The 19,924-nt window shown below is 43.5% G+C and overlaps 1 protein-coding gene across 1 annotated transcript in view; it reads left to right on the top strand.

The window, feature by feature from the left end:
* Positions 1-16,182, top strand: part of smarca2 (SWI/SNF related BAF chromatin remodeling complex subunit ATPase 2) — a 59,696-nt gene extending 43,514 nt beyond the window's left edge. The window contains exons 26-34 of the mRNA XM_085476452.1: positions 114-341; positions 735-812; positions 1,578-1,796; positions 5,219-5,439; positions 8,441-8,546; positions 8,944-9,045; positions 9,344-9,473; positions 9,941-10,074; positions 12,380-16,182. Of these exons, the coding sequence (XP_085332578.1) occupies positions 114-341; positions 735-812; positions 1,578-1,796; positions 5,219-5,439; positions 8,441-8,546; positions 8,944-9,045; positions 9,344-9,473; positions 9,941-10,074; positions 12,380-12,415 (1,254 nt within the window). The 3' untranslated portion in view covers positions 12,416-16,182. The remainder of the gene's footprint in view (positions 1-113; positions 342-734; positions 813-1,577; positions 1,797-5,218; positions 5,440-8,440; positions 8,547-8,943; positions 9,046-9,343; positions 9,474-9,940; positions 10,075-12,379) is intronic.
* The last annotated feature ends 3,742 nt before the right edge of the window (positions 16,183-19,924 follow it).

The raw sequence follows: 19,924 nt of genomic DNA, 5'->3' as shown, positions 1-19,924 counted from the left end.
GAGACGGTGCTGTTAGCCTGGCTGTCGGGCTGACAGTCATTCGTGTTGTCTCAGTGGTTCAGTAGAGTTTTTTCCAGCTTTAATGTAAAACAGCCTCCTTTATGTTGATGCAGGACCTTCAGGCTCAGGACCGGGCTCACCGCATCGGCCAGCAGAACGAGGTGCGCGTGCTTCGTCTCTGCACTGTCAACAGCGTCGAAGAGAAAATCTTGGCTGCTGCCAAATACAAACTGAACGTTGATCAGAAGGTCATCCAGGCCGGCATGTTTGACCAGAAGTCGTCGGGCCACGAGCGCCGCGTCTTTCTCCAGGCCATCTTGGAGCACGAGGAGCAGAACGAGGTAGGATCGTATTTCCATATGTTGTTGTTTGCCTCCAAGACAGCATCGTTTGGGGAAGAAGATGAGGTGTTATATTTTTTACATGACTCTTCCCTGAACATTTGGTCTTCAGTTAAATTATGCTTTGGTTTAATAGAACTACTGCAGGCTCGGATGATTCCTTTGATACGAGTTATTCATCCTTTTAATATTCCAGCACAGTTGCACAGTGCAACCGTGGCAAAAAGTTAGTCTAGAGCCCTGTTCCAGGGTTTAGTAATCGCTTTAGTTTCATTTTCTGTGGCGGCTGATTAAAATTTGTAAACCATACTTGATTTGAGCTGAACGTGAGATGATTGTGTTTCACTTGTGAAGAACACTGTCTGCTAACACCTGCCTCCTTTGCTATTTTAGGAGGAAGATGAGGTGCCTGATGATGAAACTCTGAACCAGATGATAGCCCGCAATGAGGATGAATTTGAGCTCTTCATGGTAAGATAATGACACATCATTGCGAGATTGAAAGTAAAATTGCCATTTCAATGTAAAATTGTTGAAATGACAGGTGTTACAATATTAATTCACCCAAAATAGAGAAGCTGGTTCTTTCACATCTGTAAGACAAATTGATTATAGGTTCATGTCAAGGCTGTTTGTGTGGTTAAATGTCACCTGTACTGAGGCCCGTCCCCTGCCAGATGCTGCCTTTTGCACGATAAATTAATTTAAGACCAGTTGATGCGGGGAGTGTGAATCTGGAGTGATTCAGAGGACACCCCATAGCAGTTTCACTCTTTGCTACTCATCATGGTCCTCTGTGTTGGCTCAGCGTATCACTAAGATCACATTTCTAATGTTTCTTTTTTTTTTTTTAGATTCTCACCACATAAGCTCGGCCTCCTGCGATTTTCATTGGTCTCTTAACTCTTCCTAGAAGCGAGTCGAGCCACTGAGCAGCCATCTGTTTGTAAAACTTGTTATTACAGCGGGCACCAAGACAAAGACCTTCAGATAGATTCCACAGTTTTTTCCATATTAGCCTCTCATTCAGTCGAGGGCTGGGCGACATGAAGACAATCTAATATCGCAATATTTGTTATCTGTATCGCGATACACGATATGTTTAAGTAGAAACTCAACTCGTATTCTGTCGCTCGGGTTACTGAAGTTGCCACCACTGGTGCAGTAAGCCTAAAGCATTCAGAGTTGTGTGTTTCACTCTAACCTGATGTGTGTTTCCTGTTCTTGCCGTCTAAGCGCATGGACATGGACCGGCGCAGGGAGGATGCTAGGAACCCAAAGCGTAAGCCTCGCCTAATGGAGGAGGACGAGCTGCCTTCTTGGATCATCAAAGACGACGCCGAAGTGGAGCGGCTCACCTACGAAGAGGAGGAGGAGAAGATGTTTGGTCGAGGGTCTCGCTGCCGTCGGGACGTGGACTACAGCGACACGCTGACTGAAAAACAGTGGCTGCGGGTAAAAACGTGTTTCGTTATCATGTCAGCCTCAGTCTCCACGCTGCAGCCAAGTTAGCGGGTTTTGTGTTTTTTTCCTGCTGCTTCACCTGGAACCTCAGCAGTTAATTATACGATCATAGGTGATAAATGTGATTCACCCCGCGCCGCAGGTCACGTTTTCTGAAAATGTTGTGAATGCGATAACTCGAGAACAAAATGATGTAGGAGTTTGAAGTCTCAGTAACCTCGGCCTCAAGGTTGTGACTTAGAATTTCAAATTAATACCATAGATGTGTCGACAAGAAGGCTGAGGAGTCGCACTGGCCACTGCCAGCATTTTTAGAAATACTGTAAAGCAGACAGGTAAGTTAAAAGTGCCTCACTAATGACAGTACTCTTTAATAATATATATATATATATATATATATGTGTGTGTGTATATATATATATATATATATATATACATATATATATATATATATATATATATATATATATTAGGGGTGCAACGATACACAAAATTCACGGTTCGGTTCGATACTTTGGTGTCACGGTTCGATATTTTTTCGATACAAAAAAATGTTCATGCATTTTTAATTTGTCATTTATTAAAATTATAAATATATATTTTAACTCAAAAGTACAGTTTTTAAATTTAACCCTAACCCTTGTGCGTGTTTTTTATTTTGACAGTGAATGCGCACCTGCGGACCACTTATGTGCAGCCCTGGTTATTTAGCTCGTCATATTGCAGCCACAGAAATTATTTTGTCCATGAAACCATAAAGCTGCACTTTCTTTTTGCCTTATAGTCTGATTTGTCATAACTTCTCCGTTTTGTGGTAAGCTTTTATTTGGCTGTCACTTCTTCACCCTGACCTGTCTTATTTGGCTCAGCAGAACTGAAATGCTTTTACACACGCACTCACATAAGCTCAGCGATTCTCTGCGCGATCAACCTCTCACATGTTTAAGCTGCGGGAGATTTCACTTGTCATGTTTGCATAGTAAGCTAACGATTAATAAGACGATGTCAGAGGAATTGGTGCACAAATTATCATCACTCACAGATCAGTGCTGTCGCTCTCTATACACAGTTCGCACGATTGCAAAGTGAAAGCAAAAAAAACAAGCGCAAATTCAAACGCGATTTCAATATGTCACATATTGACAGTGGCTCACCGATGCCAATGACATAATTACCCAGCTACATTTCTGAAAGAATGCAAAAGCATTGACATATATTTTTCGTACAATAGCCCGACGGGCAGGGAAGAGAGAGATTTTTGTAGCCCGACTGGAAAGATCGCTAGCTCCGGGACGTCGGGCTAGCGATATTGCAAGCCCTGTATCTGATTGAGGAATCACTCATCTTTGGAAAAGAGAGTTTATTACAGAGAAATGTCTCTTTCCAAAATAAAAGCTATACTATAGCTTCTTCTGGGCTATATTCTCAGCAGCATAAGGAGAATCATGTGCTAACAGCTGTCTAAATGACTCGGCTAAAGTTAGTAGCATGCTTGTTGTTTTTGTCTTTGCACTAGGATGATGTCTGCGTAAATGTGCAGTCATATTTGTTGTGTTCCCACTAGTGCATTCAGGTTAATCTCGTTGAAATGACCTTAACGCCACAACACGGCAAATCTCCGTTAACGAGCTATCGCCGATCGCTCCGTGCATGGGGCTAGACGGCCAACACGTTAACGAGCTAACTGCGCTAGCACACTAGTTCACACCAATGTAATTGAGCATTGCATGGTACATCCAACATACTGTTTTACTTTAGTCCATGACTCGCTTACCTTCAGGGTCATACGTCACATGAAAACCAAAATAATTCCAAACGCCAGATCTGAATGAGGTTCAATTTGCTTGTTGCAAGCAGAGCTTAACTTCTGTCTCGCTAGCTTGCCCTGCGCTCTTCCTTCTGACTATGCTGTCTGTGTTGAGCGCTCAGTGGATCTGCGCTGGACAGTGCAGCCTAGGCGGAGTAGTCGAACACAGATTCACTGAGCGCTCAACACAGACAGCATCGTCAGAAGGAAAATTGATAAAATAAATTACAAATGTTGTATTGTTCGATACATATGCGTACTGAACCGAAAGCACTGTATCGAACGGTTCAATATCGATACGAATATCGTTGCACCCCTAATATATATATATATATATATGCAAGTAACAGTTTAACCTAAGTCTCATTATGGCTGCATGCTGTAGTTTTGCTTGATTTGATGCTAAAGGCACCGATTCACACTCAGCAAATAAAGTGTGACATGTTCCCTGGAGAGACAAACTCAGATCCGTTTTATTGACTTTAGCTCAGTTCTGTGGGAGAACGAAAATAGAAAGAAGAAAGTTTCAGGCCAAGGTGAGAATATATTGAAACACTGTCAACTGAGTTTCAGACGAACGTTAATTAAAAGAAAACGACTTAAACCTTTAAGCAATATAACAAAGCTAGAGGTGTGATGATCATAGAAATCGTTTGTCGGGGAGCAAAGCATCCCCCAACTCAAATGGTTTGAGTCATATAAAATATCAACAAGTACTGAGTGGATTTCAAAATATGAACGTTGTGTACATTAACAGGCCTGTTTCCAAAGGCAGTCTTTGGCTAAACCTTTTATTCAGTTCAGTTGTATTTTATATAAATTCAGTTGAATTGATTGCAGTGAATCAAAAGAACAATCGCCTCTCTGCACTTTATGTTGTGAGGTTAAGAACCTAGAGTAACAAATCACACGGCCCTCTATGAGCACTTGGCAACAGTGGGAAGGAAGAACTTCCTTTCAACAGGAAGAAGCTTCCAAGTGAACCAGGCTGAAGGATGAGGGGAGGGAGGCAGGACAAAAGACACACTGGGTATGTAAATATTTTACAGATGAAGCTGTATGATTAAAGGGTCCAACAGCTGATGGGTATTGAATAGCGGGGTGCGACACAAAGGATGCAGTTTGGCATGGTTTTGCTTAAATAAGCAGGGTCTTCCTGAAAAAGGTTTCTGCAGTCTGGCAGCATATGTTGCTCCAAAATGATTACATAGCTCGGGCCTTCAAAAACCTCTCGCCGTGGTTTTCTGTACCTCTGTGCTTTAATACATCAAGAGCTTTTCTCCTAGATTGCTCCGAGGAAACTTAACAAATCAAACATTTTGACACTTTTCATCGACCTACAACAAGTTGTGTGGCTTTCCTTCCTGTTGTCTCGGAAAACGGACATTTTTCAGGTCACAACAGATCATCATTAAACAGTCATTAATGATACTGGGTTTCAGAGCACAGTGCATCCTGCCCAATGTGAAAACACTGTTGGTCCTACAGTGTAACAGCATGCACCACTGATAATCTCTGAATCTTTGCAACGAGAATTGTTTTTGATTGTTGAGATCCTTGCTGTAGGTTTGACCTCAGCTCCGCTGTGGCTCTTTTCACGTTTTAGGCGATTGAAGATGGAAACCTGGAGGAGATGGAGGAGGAGATCCGGCTGAAAAAGCGCAAACGCAAAAGACGTCAGGACAAGGACTCCGGCAGAGAGGACGGAGGCGCGAAGGCCAAGAAGAGACGTGGACGACCGCCAGCAGAGAAGCTGTCCCCCAACCCGCCCAAACTCACCAAGCAAATGAACGCCATCATTGATACAGTGATCAACTACAGAGACGGGTGAGATCATCCAGAGACTTGCTGCATGTTTGAGATAACGTATCATACAGTTAATATACCAGCAATTCATCTTTCCATTGTACAACCATTCAGGAAAAATAGCATCAAACAGGTGATTCACATCAAACAGGCCTTTTGGGATGAATGAAACGAGTCTAATAATTGGCTGGATGATGTATATAATAGCTGATCTGATTAGACACTCTAGTAACTCCGTGTTCAGTGTTATTTCCATAGCATATAACTTATGGAAACACATTATAAAGTTGAGTAGAACATTAGCTAAAAGCCCTGTGGTTATAGAGGAAGGTCCAAATAGGTTCTTACCAAATGAGAGGACTTTAAATAAAGCACTGCCTTATTTTTCATTTCACACCAGCAGCATTAAAGCTGTTAAAACTTTAATTACAGTTGTACTCTCTCCATTCAGAGCGGGCCTTCTGAAACACTAGACAACCTTCTTATGCATATATTTATTTCTTCAGAGCTGTGCAGCATAATTCATTTAGCTTCGGAGCTGCAAAGAAACACAAGAATACGTGCCAGATTACATTTGGCTGTCTGAAAGATACAAATGCTTATAGGAGTGGAGCAGTGGGCTTATCCTGTGGAGACTCCGAGGAAGGAATAAAATTACTTACATAGCAAATATAGGAGGAGGACCCTCCAGTCTTGGGGTGACTGGGACTAACACCTGATTTGTAGCAGAGGAAAGTGTTCCTTTAAGTTCTTTTATCAACACATATTAAGGTTTTGTTTTTGTTGTTGTCTTTTGTTTGCAAGCGAGCGAGCTGCTGCTGTCAAACTTAAATCGATAGATTGGCCAATAGATCATCCCGTGGTCATCGATATCCAAACCAAGTCCCTCATAAAGGCAGCAGGGACGGTGGGGAAACCAACCGGAGGAAGAGCTGATTCAGCATGTGTTAAAAATCTAGCTAACGAGGAGCTCGGTGCTTGAGGAGCGTCACCCTCAGTACATGAACTGACCTGAGAAGGTTAACTTGTCGTGGTTACAGTAAAATTTACGTTTGCATGCAAAAATGTGGCCCCGTTTGTGAGAGTGTAGCAAATAGTGGCGTGACTATCCACTGGAAAGTACAGCCTTCTCGCTGGTCGGCACGGTGAAAATGAGCAGACGTGAGGTAATGTCTGAGAAACGGGAACCTTGCATTGGTTCTTCCCAACAAGCCAAAGAAAATAAGTGTGCGTCTGATTTGTTGTGTCTGGATACTTTCTCTTTTGCCCACATGCAGAGTCACGAGCATGCATCTCCCTGTGACATCCACCCATGCATGACAGAACATATGCATTTGTGTTCACGTTGCTCTGAAGTGCACTGGCTCACTGCTCGGCTTAAGCTTTTCCAGGAAACTGCTACCTGCCGTTCCAGAAGTCGAATTCTTTCCTCTCCCTGTTGATGGTTGTTCTTCCCAGAGCATCTCAATCACGACTCTGGCGCTGCTCTCTCCACACTTGACTGGGGCAGAATTTGAAATTTCCAGTGCAGGACTTTGGATCCCTGGGTTACAGTGATGTTTCCTAATAAAACAAAGTGTGACTCCGCATTGCTTAAAGCAAATGCGGGCGGAGTTCAAGCTGTTGCTGGAATGTAATAAATGCTTATCTCCTCAGTGGAGGCAACAGCAGCATCCAGGAAACAGGTTACGGCTTGTTTGGCAACACCTGTGGTTTCCAAGTATGATGTGTCACGCACAGAACAATTGGTTTCTAAATCAATAGTTTTTCCATCAAGAAGCTTCACCGTCACATTTCCACTCCAACCCCAGCTCTTTGATGGGAGTCAGCAGTTGAGTGTGTTTCCTAAAGTCTTTGTTGCTGGGCTTGATAGGCGTCATACATCAAAGATATTAAACCCGTCCTGAACCCTCCGTCCATCCCTGTGGTTTCAGTTCACGCAGCACAGTCTGACGCACCGAGCTGCCACATTCAGGAGCCTTGAAGCTCAGCTGTTCTGCTGCTTGCGTCATTGTGACTGTTTTTGGCTGCTTTGTCGAAATAAAGTTATCCATTTATTTTCCTGATGTCACACACCGGACAGCTCAAGTTAATCCAAAGTGTTTAAATGTTAATTGTGAGCCCTTTGGATTCAGGCAGCTGAGCGAGAACAGTGGAAACGCTGTCCGATGATTGATGCTGTGGAACGTCATCTCTTAGTTGCTTGTATTTCTTCCCCTTGAACTCCTAAATTAATGACTGCAGATTTGAGATTTCAGTATTTTTCTTTCTGATTAAGAGCTGGCCTGGTATAAAATGATTGATGAAGCCACAAGGAGATCCTTAAAAATAATCCCACATGTTGAAATGTTAGTGTTTCTGCCAAGTCTCTGTACACAAAAAGAAGGGAAGTCAGTGCTGGCAGAATCTAACAGATGATATCGGACATTTGAGAGAAAAATGGCGTGTGTGCTTTCTTACAAATGCAGATGAGTTGATCTTAGTGACAGGAGCAAGTTGGGTTCTCCTCATCCTCCTTATCTCTCTTTTCTATTTTCACAAACTCTGGAGAAACTGCAGGTAAAGACGCCGCCGTCGGTCTTCGTGCACACCGTTACCGCAGGCTCACTGCTGCAGCTGTGTGTTGAATATCGCTTCAGAAGACTCAACAGATCTAGTTCATAATTATTGCCTTAAATATCATCTAGCAGGAAAATAAGTGGGTATTTCAGGGTGTAAAATACTACCGAATACTTTGAGTGAAGTATTCGGTAGTAGAGGGGCCTGAAAGCAGAAAGCAATAACTCCCACAGTGATGTGGATCTTAAAATATTAATGGTGTCCTTAAATGAGACCTAAAGTAACATTTACACCCAGTTGGTCTCGTTTTATTAGAAACACTACAGCAGTCTGACCGCAGCATCCGTCCCACGAGGCTTCCTGCGCTCGCTCTTTGTTGCAGCGCTGTGATGACTGTTGGTCTGTGATAGAAAGTGTGCAGTAGAGTTTGACGGCATACAAACTGCTGTTTTTGTTTTTCCAGCTCTGGAAGGCAACTCAGTGAAGTGTTTGTCCAGCTTCCATCCAGGAAGGAACTCCCAGAATATTACGAACTGATCCGAAAACCCGTGGACTTCAAAAAAATCAAGGTTTGTGATCTAAGATGATCCATTCATTTGTGCAAAGGAGGGACGGGTTAGCGGGAAAGAAAGGGCTGAAAATTATAACTCCAGGTCCTTTAATAGAAGAGAATACTCAGTAAGATGAGAAACTCCTTAAATGTATTTAAAAGATCAAAGAAGTTTCTGTTTGTGGTAATCTATTAGTTTTAATTTAGTTCCAACAGTTTTTGGTATTTAACAATCAGCTCTTTTCTCTGTTGCTCGAATAGTCCGGTAAATTCACCGTCCGTGGAGCTTCGTGTCATGATGGATTTGAAAGGAAGGGCAGACGGTGAAGCTTGATGTCGATGTAGTTTAAGGTTGTGCGACCTGTGTGGATGTAGGCGTCGCTCAGTGCCGCTGTTCTGTTTTTGTCTTTCAACAGGAACGTGTGAGAAACCATAAATACAGGAACGTGGGGGACCTGGAGAAGGACGTGATGCTGCTCTGTCAAAACGCACAGACCTTCAACTTGGAGGGATCCCAGGTCAGAAACCCTGCTGTGGAACTCTCTTCATTTTCCTGCTCATCTCCGGGGCTTTGTTGGTACTCCGGGACTTCTCTAGAATAGCTTTATATATTTATATATGGTTAGAATGATTGTGTGTAGGCGGGGCCAGCTGTTTGGTCGGTGACGGGCTTTCCCCTGAGAATCTTGGCTAGACGGAGCTCGGCGTTGCTTTGATCGGCTCCTGTTCTGTCGGACTCGAGCTCGTTTGCAAACACATGGTGTTATAGTTATTAGCACTGAGCTAGCCTAAAATGAACTGTACACCCCCCCGCAGATATACGAGGACTCCATCGTTCTTCAGTCTGTTTTCAAGAGCGCCAGACAGAAGATCGCCAAGGACGATGACAGCGATGACGACAGTGAGGAGGAGGAGGAGGACGACGACGATGACTCAGAGGCCGAGGGTGAGACGCACTTTGTGGCTACGCGTACCAACACACACACACCAGAGACCTTTGGTTGTCTCATTGAAATTCTTCTCAGTGCAAACCCGGCGAACGCTGCTCGGGTTTTATATTCATCGCAGCGGGAGCCCCGTGCACTCCTGCTGACAGACGAAAGTGATGTTTTAGACATAGGAGTGAGTCATTATTAAGGGAGGACATTTATTGTGAAATGTTAAAAAGCATTTAAAACCACGAACTACAGCTGATGTGCAGTAATGACACCTGAGAGATTGAGTATCAACACAAATCCCTGACAGCCCTGCATTAGAAACGGCCTCCAGCATAAAAATCTACCATGTCAGCTAAACGTTCAACAAATAGTTTCGTTTCTAATATGTTTGGTTAAACAGGATGTCGTAGCTTTTATTCTCAAACATGCTGAAGGGAAGCGGTGCAAGACTGTTCACGTTTCTCCCGTGTTTCAGCCAAGTCAGTGCGGGTAAAGATCAAGCTGAGCAGGGAGGCACGCGGCCACGACAAAGGCAAGAAGAGGCAGAGCCGAGGGAAGGCCAAGCCGGTGGTCAGCGACGACGACAGCGACGAGGACCAGGATGATAATGTAGGTTGTAAAATAATTGTACTTATGTTGCCGACACAGGTGGTTCAGGTCCATCAGCAGCTGTTGGCTGGCATTAAATCTTCTGTAGAATAAAAGGATAAAAACTTGTAGTGTACTTATGTGAAACCAAATGCTTATGTAGATAATGACGTTCAGTTCGCTATATTTCCCGGTATTATCCGCCTTCTGCTGTTCAGCCTCCGCTTCACTCAGTAATGTGAAGTTAAAGCTGTGCAGGCACCACGTCTGTGCCCACTATCAAATACACCTTGTATCCTCCCCTCTCTCCTTTCTTTCTGCTCCTTTGTCTGTTCTATGCGGGAATAAAACCACGATGAGGCCACATAAACGCTGTTCTGTGGTTACAAACTATAGAAGTTTCTCCTGAAGTTAGCTCGGTGCTAGCTCGGTACAGCAGCAGGAATAAGACGTAGCACATACAGGCAGCTTCAGCCACTCACACAGGGAAAAGTTTCATTGATCTCGTGGGATGAGATTTTGAAGATTTTAACTTCTTTGTAAATCGTCTGATGCAATCACACTCAAAGTCTTTGAAGACCATCTTCCAAATTCACTGTTTACTCTTATAGAGTGAGCTTCCCCTGGCTTTGGTCTCATATACCGACAGTCACGAAGCTCCGTGAAGCACCCTTTAATTCCTCGTCAGCTATCACGTCTTTTATCTGTGTTGATGTGGCGTTTGCCGCTCATTTAAAAGCCAAATCGCACATCTAAAGACCCAAAGGACCCTCAGAAGGATGTAAATGAGTCCTAAATATTTCTTAAACATGGTTTACGGAGCATGTTTGTGAAGCAGAGTGTAACAGGTGCATGTAGAAACCACACGTTTATATTCTCCATTTATTGTGCGATACTGTGAGAACGAGGTGATGTAGGACTTTCAGTTGATACCGTAGGTGAACGTACTAAAAATATTGAATGAGTTTGAATCCCAGTGACCTTGACTTCAAGGTCAGAGGTCAACTTTTATACCATGGGTGCATCTACTGGGAGGCCGAGGGGTGGCCCTGGCACCTCACTGCTGCCAGCTAAACCTGATTGACTTACCCTGGTCAGAAGTTTTTTTTTATTTTCATCTATCTTTTTCCATAAATAATGAAATAATAATGGATTGCATTTATATAGCGCTATTCATTCACTCTCACATTCACACACTGGTGGAGGCAGCTACAGTTGTAGCCACAGCTGCCCTGGGGCAGACTGACAGAGGCGAGGCTGCCATATCGCGCCATCGGCCCCTCTGGCCATCGGCCCCTCTGGCCATCACCAGTAGGCAAGTAGGGTAAAGTGTCTTGCCCAAGGACACAACGACCGAGACTGTCCGAGCCGGGGCTCGAACCGGCAATCATTTTCTGTTACGCCCCCCTGAGGAAGAAGAAAACATTTCACGCCCCGCCCACTCTCCCCTGTCACTATAAATAGTATCATTTGTCTATAAAATTGTTATTATAAGTACATTTCTGCATAACATTGTATCCTTATTAACATTAAAGAAAGCATAAAAGAAAGAAATATAGATCAACTTAAAACAAAGACTAACAATGTTGTTTAGTCTGTAACAGAAAGGATTTAAGTACATGTACTAGTACTGCGACTCTCTAAACTACTACAGACAAAGTGCATCGATTTGCCTGAAATATAAAAACATCCTTCTTCAAACTATAAACATTTTTTGAACCATTTGATTCTGAAAAATAAAATTAAACAAAATCCATAAATACATTTAAATATATCTGCAACATTAACTGCTCAAGTAAAGTACAGATCCTAAGAACGCTGCCACCTACTGTAGCGGATGTGCAATTACACTGTATGCCGGTCCGTGTTCCCCGGCGGGGGCACTATTTGAGAAGGACCGTCTTAGTGTATTTTTCAGCGTAAGTGAGCAGCTTACCTTTGTCCAGGTGTTGCATCAGTGTTTGTATTTATGATGCTGAGTGTTTAAGTGTCTTATGTTGGCTGAGCTCGGAGCCTTCACGTTACTCCGTGAATATGAATGCAGCGATTTCATCAGCTGTGTGCCGGCCGTGGTGGGAGCACGCTCTGCCCTGACGGAGTCTGTTCAAAGGACCGCCTTGTCTGACTCGCCTCACTCCTTCACTGCTCTCCTCGTTAGCCTCAGAACAGGAAAAGATGTGAAGACCGCCCGTCCCACCTCTTTTTCCTCCGGAGAGCTTTCTTATTTCAGCGTTGTTGTGTTGCGACAGGCCGCTCTGCCTCTCGTTGCTGCTTCGCTGCATCCTCTTCCTCGTTCTTAACACTCTTCTTCTCTTTGTCTCTGCAGGATCAATCAGACAAGAGCAAAAGTGATGACGAGTGACGAAGGAGAAGCAAGGGCGCGAGGATATTGTTTACAGCACTTAGAAACAAAGGACAATATCTTCCATTGCTGTTGTTCAGGTTCATGTTCCTTAAACTTTGCTCCGTGTGTCTTCTGTGTGTGTCTGTAGGGTGTATTCTCATCTCCCACCAGCTTAGAAATGTATTACTTACAATCGATAACATACAGCAATACCAATCAGCTTATATTTCTCTTTTTAAGACAATTTTGTAGTATATTTTTTAACTACGTGCTTTAACAAAACACAAAATGTACAAAAAAGAAAAACACACATTGGTCATCCTATTTGCGCTTTTGCTTTGTTTGTAATCGCTTGCTTGCACTTTAAAAAAAACCTTCAGTATCCTGATTTTTAAAAAGTCAAGTAAAACAAAAATATGTATAATCAGTGAAATCAAAGCTAATTTGGAGAAATGGCAGTCAGTTTTTTAAGTTTTGGATTTATTGTTTTTAACGTGTGCCGTGCCAAATGTAGACAAACTGACCGTTAGCTTAACCCCTCCCACGCGCAGCGTCTGTCCAATTACAGCTAGGCTTTTTTAAGCTTGTACGAAATAAATATGAAAGTAAGTAAAAGATTTAATAGTTATCTGCCTCAGTGTGTAGATTAAACATGCTGTCAGCGTGTGCGCTCCATAAAGAAGCTAACACCTGCTAACTGGCCCAGGCTGAGGTGGGGTGAGTGGACACGTGTGGAAAACTGAATCATTCGCTGGACAGCGTTTGGAACAGTCTGTGTCGCGTGTTGTAGCTCATGTGGACAAGTCCACAGTCCAGTCCAAGTCCTCAAACTGTTGAAAGCTGGGCTCACGTCTGTGTTAGCATGTAGACCACAGTCTGTGTGTCACAGATGAGTCCACAGTTACGACACTTTCTCTCAGAACTGTAAAGAATGCAGTGGAGAAACCCAAAGTTCACTTCTGCTGTTCATCGTAGAACAATCCAGTTAAATCTCGTGGTTTAGTCTAGAAATGGGCAGAAGTGTCAGGCGGGGTCCTCGTGGTTCCAATGAAGGCTTTCTCTGTTTGTCGTGGACCAACGTGGGTTAGGGTTCTTTCACCTGCCCCAGGGAGGACTTGCATCTTAAAGGAGGAGAACTCCTGCAGGACTCACATTGAGGCAAACTTTTCTTGACGAGTAGCAAAAGGAGAGATGTTGATTTCATTGTGGTGCAGACAGCCCACAGCCACTTTGGCCTGGTAGAGGCGACGAGTGTGTGAACGTTGAGGTACTTCTGAGTTTCCCAGCTGCTCTGAAACTCTGGCCACTAACTGTACTTTAATCCAGCGTCTCCCTCGGGCTGCACATCAGTCTGTGGAGATGCACTTTTGTCTCTTATCTGGGACTTCCTCGAACTCAATTATCTCTTCAGCCTCTTTATCTTTCCTCACGTGCACATCCTCCCTGTTATTACCATCAGTGACTGAGGGCTCTCTGAATGTGATATGTCAGCTCAGTCTCAGTCCTGCAGCAGCGGCCGGCTCGCTGAGTAGCACAGCATACTGCTGCAACATCAGGAACAGCTGTGCGCTTCATCAAACATTCACACACACCTGATTACTTATTTACCTACAGTAACAGGACATTATATAGATCACATAGTACTAAGACAGGGCATTTTAGTCATCACAAAACAAATGTACATATTAATCAGCCTCTGAGCCTGACACTGAGGCACGCAGACCCTCATGATCAAATCTCTTTGTGTTCTGTCATTACGTTACAGTTCACACAAGGCCTGTTCTCTGCTTTCTGCTCCATCAGCCCCACCTTAAAGCTTCCTCCTGCTCTCTCCCAAAGCAGCATGTCGGCTGCTGTCCTCCACCTCCTGCTCTCCTACATCTCGCTCTTCATTAGCTACAGCTGCCTCCTTTCTTTCACCTCCCACAGAAACTGTGGAAATATGAAAACAGAGACTGTAACACTGGGCCAATTATTAGCGTGTGTTTCCTTTGGTCTGTAGGTACTCTGTTGTGCTGTTACCGTTGGTCCAGCATGTCTTTGAACCTCCTTAGGAGCGGGCTTTTTGAGTCTTTGGAACTAACAGAATTGTTTTCATTGGTTTGAACAGTCGATAAATGCTGAGCAGCTGCTGATAGATGTCTTTGTAGCTGTGTGGTGTGAGGGGTTCCCCGAACAGTCTCGTGTCACTGCCCTTACTGTTTGGCCCCGTCATCAGTTTACAACAGTGATTCACTGTTAGGTTCCCGGGGCTGCAGGGCAGAACATGCTCTACTGCATGCTGCAAACAAGCAATCTGTCCGTACTTTGAAGAAGAAAGTACTTTTAGAAGAACATGATTTGGTTGCATGTGGGCTCTGTAAGGGAAAGCCAACACATAACCACTAAACAGCAACTTACAGAGCAGTTTTGCTGTTAGCCCAGCAGTTACAGCCACACTGAGTGACTGTGACTGTTAGACTGAGTGAGTAGTGTAAATTTCACGATATGTTTAGACTGTTTGGACATTAGAAGACTAACTGCTTCCTCTGATTCTCCCTGGAGACCTGATGCCATGTTATCAGTTTGCAGAGATACAAATGGCGTTCTTACCTTCTGAAGTGCTCAGCTGTGTCCCTGCATCACCTTCATCAAACTGTTCACATGTTTAGTTAAAGATCGGCAGTTGCAGATTTTCACAGCTCACTGAGCTCAGCACCTTGTTCATGAGTGGAGCCTGCCTGCACATTGAGATATAGACTCTCTGCATCAGCTTTTTGTTTTTAAAAGGGAACATTTGTTTCTTTCAAGGTATTTAAAATCATCCTGTAGACATTTCTAAATACCTGGGATGTTATAATACTGTGATATCACCAAGGCCTCATGTACAGAGACGCCATGTCCCTGCTGTAACTTAAATATCCAAACAAAATAAAAACGCTCTTTAAATACCCACTAAGAACTTTTTAGATTAGCTGGCGGGAGCAGAGCTGTACTCGTGTGTCTATGCGTTCACCTCATGTCGAAGCTTTACAGTTGCAGTAACGGTAACAGGAGGGCGGGGCTTAGCAGACGGTCAGCAACGTGATTACACGATTGTGAAAGTACAGGCAGATAAAAACGTGCGTCTGTAGCTGACAGATGAACTTGACACAGCCAGAAATGTCCGACGCTTTTTTAACCGCTTCTAGTAAGACAAATATAATCGCACATGATTAGGGAGGTGCACGTGGTTCATGTGTTCTTCCTCTGATGTTTTTAACATTTTCTGTATCACAGCGTTGTCACATTAATTTTCTCGTTTTGTTGGAGTTATTTTCTACGTAGAAAGCTCGTGTCAGACAGCGGGTTCACGGGGAAACATCTCACTTCGGGGAATGAAACCAGATTCTGTCGTAGCGCTAAATGTAGCGTCTGAATACATGTTACAGTCGTTTTGCAAAAAAATAGAAAATGAAATCATAAAAATCTGAAAAATAAGTGTAACAAACCGAGTCTGACGGGTTGTGACGGCCTGAATTACTACAAAGAAAACAGTATTATGAGATTAATGAGACGTGTCGGTTTGTTTCAGGTGTTCGTGTTCCTTGTGAATTAGTTCTAAACCCTCATTTTATTGTTTATGTGTTATTTGTAGCATGCACTCTTGACAGTATACCGTGCACATGCAGATATATCATTTTTGTGTAATATGTGCTTGCCGACTCTCCGTAAGTGTGACTTCATCTTTGCTTTCTTTGCACAGTGTCTTTGTGGTTGTATCTCATAGCCCAGGGCAAATAAACATCACTGATTTCCAACACAAAGATCGCGTCTCTGCTTTTTCTTTGCCTTCTGCTGTTTGTTGTGTTTGTGTTGCCGATGTTGCCGCTCACCTTTGTTCTGACACTTTATTTCAAAAACTCGTTAAACTCCTGAAGTTCATCTGTTTTCGGTTATAAAACTCAGTCTCTCTAATTAGGGAGAACTGCAAAAGTCATGAAATAAGAAACATCTGAATGTGCTGTTCTTCTGCACTAAAGTTAACGAGCAGCGTAACCTCAGTGGTTTCAACTGACGCAGATCATCAAATACCGTTCAACTCCCACGTTGGGATGGGTACCGGTACCGGTTCTGACATAAACGGTAGTAACCAGACCGAAAAGCAGAGCACAATTCGGTGCTTTTTTCCCCCTGAGCTGTGACACATTTTAGATTCTAGCCAATCATTTTACGTTTCCGAGGATAGTAGGCGGGGCCAGGTACGTACGTTCTGTTAGAGCAGAGCTACAGATTAAAAATGTCCAAGGCGAAGCGGTCAAAAGTCTGGCTGTACTTCACAGCAAAAGATGCAAACTCAGCAGCAACAAGTGCTTTAAGCTGATACTGTGATACTGTCAAAGGAGGTAACACCAAGAATCTGATGAAACACCTGGTGACGCATAGCGTTTTTTTAAAAGCCCAGAAATGCGCCGTATTTGATAGCTTGCTGCGAGACCTCACACCGAGCACATCTACTGTGCGTGGGTTGCCTGTTATGAGACCCGGATTTAGCAACATCCCCCAAAAACACGAAGAGGAGAGTCCTGGCCCCTAGCCCTGCCAGTGTAGCAGAAATGATGAGGATGATGATGCAGCAGCAGCAGTTCTTCTCTGCGTGAGTAGCTTCATGTTGTTCGTGTGTAATTTACGTTGAGTAGGCTAACCACGTTATTACATTAATGCATGTAAGGTGAACTAGCAAACATCATCATAGCTACATGCGGCTGTCTTCTTGTTTGATGGCAGATGCTCCCTTCACCCTGGCCAAAAAGGCTAAAATGACCAAAGAAAAAGTGGAAAACAGTTAAACATGAGAGGTTTTTGGACAAAGTTTGTGTTTTTTCCATTGTTTAAGCATTGCTTCCAGCCAAGAGTGATACCAAATATGCCCCATAGCTGCAGAAAAGGCTAACATTGTTATCTTTTTACAAAAAAACAGCTGAACATGAGGTTTTTGGACAAAGTGTGTGTTCTCCATTCTTTAAGCACCGACTGTCACGACCGCGCTGGCAGATGTGTGGAATTGGAGATAGGACCCAAAATGCGGCAGCTCTGGTGCAGATGAGTATTTATTTAACAAAAGAAAATACAAACAGCAATGGCGTGGGTGAAGGTGAAACAGGAAAACCTAAACTGGGTAAAACTAACAAAACAAACCAGAAACGAAGATGCAGGGAGGTCCGGGGAATTACATACGGAGAGACGCAGGGAGACCGAGGGGAAACAACACAGACGAACCAGCAATTACTAAGACAGAAAATACAACTTAAATACACTCAGAGAACACAGGGAGATTACACACAGGTGGGAAACACAGCTGGGAGTGATTAACCTGACGAGACCAGGGAGACAAACTGAAAACACTCACATAAGACGCAGACCTTCACAATAAAACAGGAACTTACACATGAAAGGACACAAACTAAGAAACGCAGACTAGATACAGGAACACACGGGGGGAACAGGGTAAACACTAATCAGAGGAAGAGCAGAACCAAAATCGTGAAGAGAAAAATACAAAACGCTGGGTCAAAAGGACCCAGGATCATGACACCGGCACCGATAAAACCTAAACGATACCCATCCCTACTCCCACGTGATTAGGAATGTTTCAGAAGATTTTTATTTCAAAGCTTTTAATGCTGACAGGACGTACTCTGCACAAATAAAAGAAAAACCTCAAAATGTTTGCTTGTTTTTCAAAATTGCTTCAATTTATGTCACTTTGAGCTCCCAGCCTGATGGAAGGCAGGGTCCAGCAGCTGCCCCACGTCTGTTTAGCGTGAGAGGTCAAAGGCATCAGCAGTAAATAGAAAATACTTTAAAATACAACAGGAGTGTTTTTGGGGAAACAGCTGTGGCTGTGAGGGCTTAGCAGTAAACAGCTAATAGGAAACTGCATCTACAGTATTACATGAACGTCTCAGTGTGCGTTCCTTCACAACGCTCCTCCCTTTTTTTTCTTTTTCTTTTTTGAGCTTTTGCTGCATTTTGTTATTTGTTGGTGTTTTCATAGGTTAGAATGCGTTTGACCTCTCAGGGCCACCGTAACTATACCGTACACAGATATGGAAACCTCATGTAGGAAACATGAGGTTGAACACCATCACAAAACTTGGATATGTTAACAAAAGCCCGCCCGCTCTAAAAAGTATTTATTAAAATCTGACCTTACTAAGCCACACCCCCTTTGGTGATGTCACATAAAGTTGTTACAGAAATGACTTTAAATGTTATTGTAGTGATGTAGTCGACAGGTGATCGCACAGGCCGCCTGGTTGGAGGATTGCTTTGACGGCCTGGTGAAGGTTTGCAGACAGATTACCTGTTTGAGTCCACCTGCACCGATGAGCGCAACTCACCTGTGATGGACTTGGTTCATTCCTATATGGTTTTATGCATGTGTCATTTTACAGTTAATCTCTGATTTACTACCATAGGCAACTTTGTCACTGTTTGTGCAACAATCCCCATTTGCTTCTGTCTGCATGTACTGTAGACGGCTGACTTGTTGCTAACTTTACTCCATCAGTAGCTTTGGGGACAGAAACTGACTGCGAGTGATTGCAGGTGGTCCCGTCTCTGAAGCAATCACTTCAAAGCAACGAGAGTTCTGTGAAATCTTTGCACAAAGTTGCAATAAGTTTGGTCGTGCCACATCTATCACCATAGCTGGACTGGCCATTGGGCATACCGGGCATTTGCCCGGTGGGCCGCTGGCGATTTTTTGTTTTTATGGGCCGATGGATTTTTTTTTTTTTAGGAAGGGTATATATAATGAAAGGTGTTGGATTGGCCAATTGGTCATGATCGACTCTGGGCTGGACCAATTACAGCCGAGGAGGCTGAATGCACCCGCCCCCTTGTTTAGCAATCACGTGATTTTCGCGCATTGCATGCCGGGAACTCGTGGCAAAACAATCCAAGTACCGCATCAAATGCAAGCATTTGCAGCACCGCAAAACGTTCATTCTTCGATTCCAATAAATTCTTGTTTTTTCTTTGCCGCACAAAAAAGGAATGTACAAAACAAAAGGAGAACAATGCCGGTCCGTACAAAGACAGACTCGACGAAAAGACAAAGAAAAGATACGAGGAAAAAATCAAAGGAGTGAAAGGGTCAGACCCTTACGAGGACACAGAGTGGACAAAAGACGTTAGCGTGCTGCCCAACTTTCACCACGCTCAGATTTATAATCATACGGTTCTTGGAGTGAGTGCATACACTCGTGAAGTTTAGTAACTTCAGGTCACTGCAACAAGCCCAGGTACAGTTTACCGACGGATGGGTGCAGGACCTTGAAACGCACCGTGTAGAACGAAAGACCATCGTACGAACAAAGGTAAGTTTACCAGTCTCACAAATCGTCGTCATAAATACACATTCGTTAACAGTTTATTAATATAACCTTTGAGCTCAACGGTAATTAATTAGTAGTAGAAATGATTTCTGGTTCATCACAGAAATGTAGCAGTGACAACAATACTGTATGCTGTAATCGTACTGGGCAATTAGTGATACAAAAA

Source organism: Copadichromis virginalis, linkage group LG12 (assembly GCF_057382275.1).
Source record: "Copadichromis virginalis isolate Kocher_CV1m ecotype Utaka linkage group LG12, C_Virginalis_male_GT1.1, whole genome shotgun sequence".
Lineage (NCBI taxonomy): Eukaryota > Metazoa > Chordata > Actinopteri > Cichliformes > Cichlidae > Copadichromis > Copadichromis virginalis.
This window is presented reverse-complemented; position numbering and strand designations above follow the sequence as displayed.